This window comes from Parus major, unplaced genomic scaffold (assembly GCF_001522545.3).
Source record: "Parus major isolate Abel unplaced genomic scaffold, Parus_major1.1 Scaffold422, whole genome shotgun sequence".
NCBI classification, from domain to species: Eukaryota; Metazoa; Chordata; class Aves; order Passeriformes; family Paridae; genus Parus; species Parus major.
The window spans coordinates 32,229-34,528 of NW_015379328.1; the positions used below are offsets into that span (position 1 = coordinate 32,229).

At 48.4% G+C, this 2,300-nt stretch overlaps 1 protein-coding gene across 1 annotated transcript in view; it reads right to left on the reverse strand.

The window, feature by feature from the left end:
- Positions 1–1,084, reverse strand: part of MAF1 (MAF1 homolog, negative regulator of RNA polymerase III) — a gene marked incomplete at its 3' end in the record, with an annotated part of 11,324 nt that extends 10,240 nt beyond the window's left edge. The window contains exon 1 of the mRNA XM_033511668.1: positions 530–1,084. Coding sequence (XP_033367559.1) covers positions 530–918 — 389 coding nt within the window. The remainder of the gene's footprint in view (positions 1–529) is intronic.
- Between the last annotated feature and the right edge of the window lie 1,216 nt (positions 1,085–2,300).

The following is a 2,300-nucleotide window of genomic DNA, read 5'->3' on the forward strand; positions in this document are numbered from 1 at the left end:
TCCCCCATTCCAGATACCAATCCCACATTCCCGATGCCATTCCCATTCCCAGTGCCGATCCCCCATTCCTGATCCCTCATTCCCGATCCCATTCCTGGTGCCGATCCCACATTCCCGATGCCATTCCCATTCCCGGTGCTGATCCCCCATTCCTGATCCCATTCCTGATGCCGGTGCCGATCCCCCATTCCCCATCCCCCGTTCCCATTCCCATTCCCGATCCCCCATTCCTGATCCCATTCCCATTCCCGATCCCTCATTCCCGATCCCATTCCCATTCCTGGTGCTGATCCCCCATTCCCAATGCCATTCCCGATGCCGGTGCCGATCCCCCATTCCCGATCCCATTCCCGATCCCCCATTCCCGATCCCATTCCCGATCCCCCGGTCCCATTCCCGATCCCATTCCCGATCCCATTCCCATTCCCGATCCCCCATTTCCGATCCCATTCCCGTTCCCATTCCCGATCCCCCATTCCCGATCCCCCATTCCCGATCCCATTCCCGATCCCATTCCCGGTGCTGGTACCTGCCAGGGCTGAGGCCGGAGGTCTGGGGTGGGGACAGAGCCTCCAGCGCCTGCGGCCGCCCCTCGAGGCAGAACTGCTTGAAGAGCTGCTTGTCAATCCCCGCCAGCTTGCAGGAATAGCTCTCGATCCTGCCGGGATAAAGCACCGGAAAACCGGGAATTGGGGAATAAACCACAGGAAAAGAAGGGAATAAACCATGGGAAAGGCTGGGAATGAACCACAGGAAAGCTGGGAATAAACCACGGGAAAAGCTGGGAATAAACCATGGGAAAAGCTGGGAATAAAGCATGGAAAAGCTGGGAATAAACCACGGGAAAAGCTGGGAATAAACCACGGGAAAAGATGGGAATAAACCACGGGAAAAGATGGGAATCAGGGAATAAACCATGGGGAAAAATGGGAATAAACCACGGGAAAAGCTGGGAATAAAGCACGGAAAAGCTGGGAATAAACTACGGGAATGGTGGGAATCGGGGAATAAACCACGGGAAAAGTTGGGAATAAAGCACGGGAAAAGCTGGGAATAAACTATGGGAAAGGCTGGGAACGGGGAGAATAAACCACGGGAAAAGCCGGGAATACCAGAAATAAACCATGGGAAAGGCTGGGAATAAACCACGAGAAATTCTGGGAATGGGGGGAATAAACCATGGGAAAAGCTGGGAATAAACCACGGGAAAGGCTGGGAATGAACCACAGGAAAAGCTGGGAATAAACCACAGGAAATGCTGGGAATAAACCACAGGAAATGCTGGGAATAAACCACAGGAAAAGCTGGGAATAAACCATGGGAAATGCTGGGAATAAACCATGGGAAAGGCTGGGAATAAACCATGGGAAAGGCTGGGAATAAACCACGGGAAATGCTGGGAATAAACCATGGGAAATGCTGGGAATGGGGGGAATTCACCATGGGAAAGCTTGGAATGGGGGGAATAAAGCACAGGAAAAGGCTGGGAATGGGGGGAGTAAACCATGGGAAAGGCTGGGAATAAACCATGGGAAAGACTGGGAATAAACCATGGGAAAGGCTGGGAATAAATCATGGGAAAGGCTGGGAATAAATCATGGGAAAGACTGGGAATAAATCATGGGAACAAGCAGGGAATGGGGAGAATAAACCACGGGAAAAGCTGGGAATAAACCATGGGAAAAGCTGGGAATGAACCACGGGAAAAGCTGGGAATGGGGGGAATAAACCATGGAAAAAACTGGGAATAAACCACAGGAAAAGCTGGGAATAAACCACGGGAAAAGCTGGGAACAAACCATGGGAAAAACTGGGAATGGGGGGAATAAACCATGGGAAAAACTGGGAATAAACCACAGGAATAAACCACGGGAAAAGCTGGGAATAAACCACGGGAAAAGATGGGAATAAAGCACGGAAAAGGCTGGGAATGAACCATGGGAAAAGCTGGGAATCAGGGAATAAACACCGGGAAAAGCTGGGAATAAACCATGGGAAAAACTGGGAATAAACCACGGGAATAAACCATGGGAATGGTTGGAATAAACCACAGGAAAAGCTGGGAATAAACCATGGGAAAGGCTTTTCCGGAACGTTCTCCGGGCACCGCGAGAATGAGGAATTAAAAACAGATTAAAAATTAATTAAAAGTGAATTGAAAGTTAATTAAAACTCAACAGAAAATTAATTAAAACTGAATTAAAACCGAATTACAACCAAATTAAAACTAAATTAAAAACTTAATAGAAATGAAGTAAAAACCAATCGCAAACAAATTAAAAATTAATTATAAACAAATT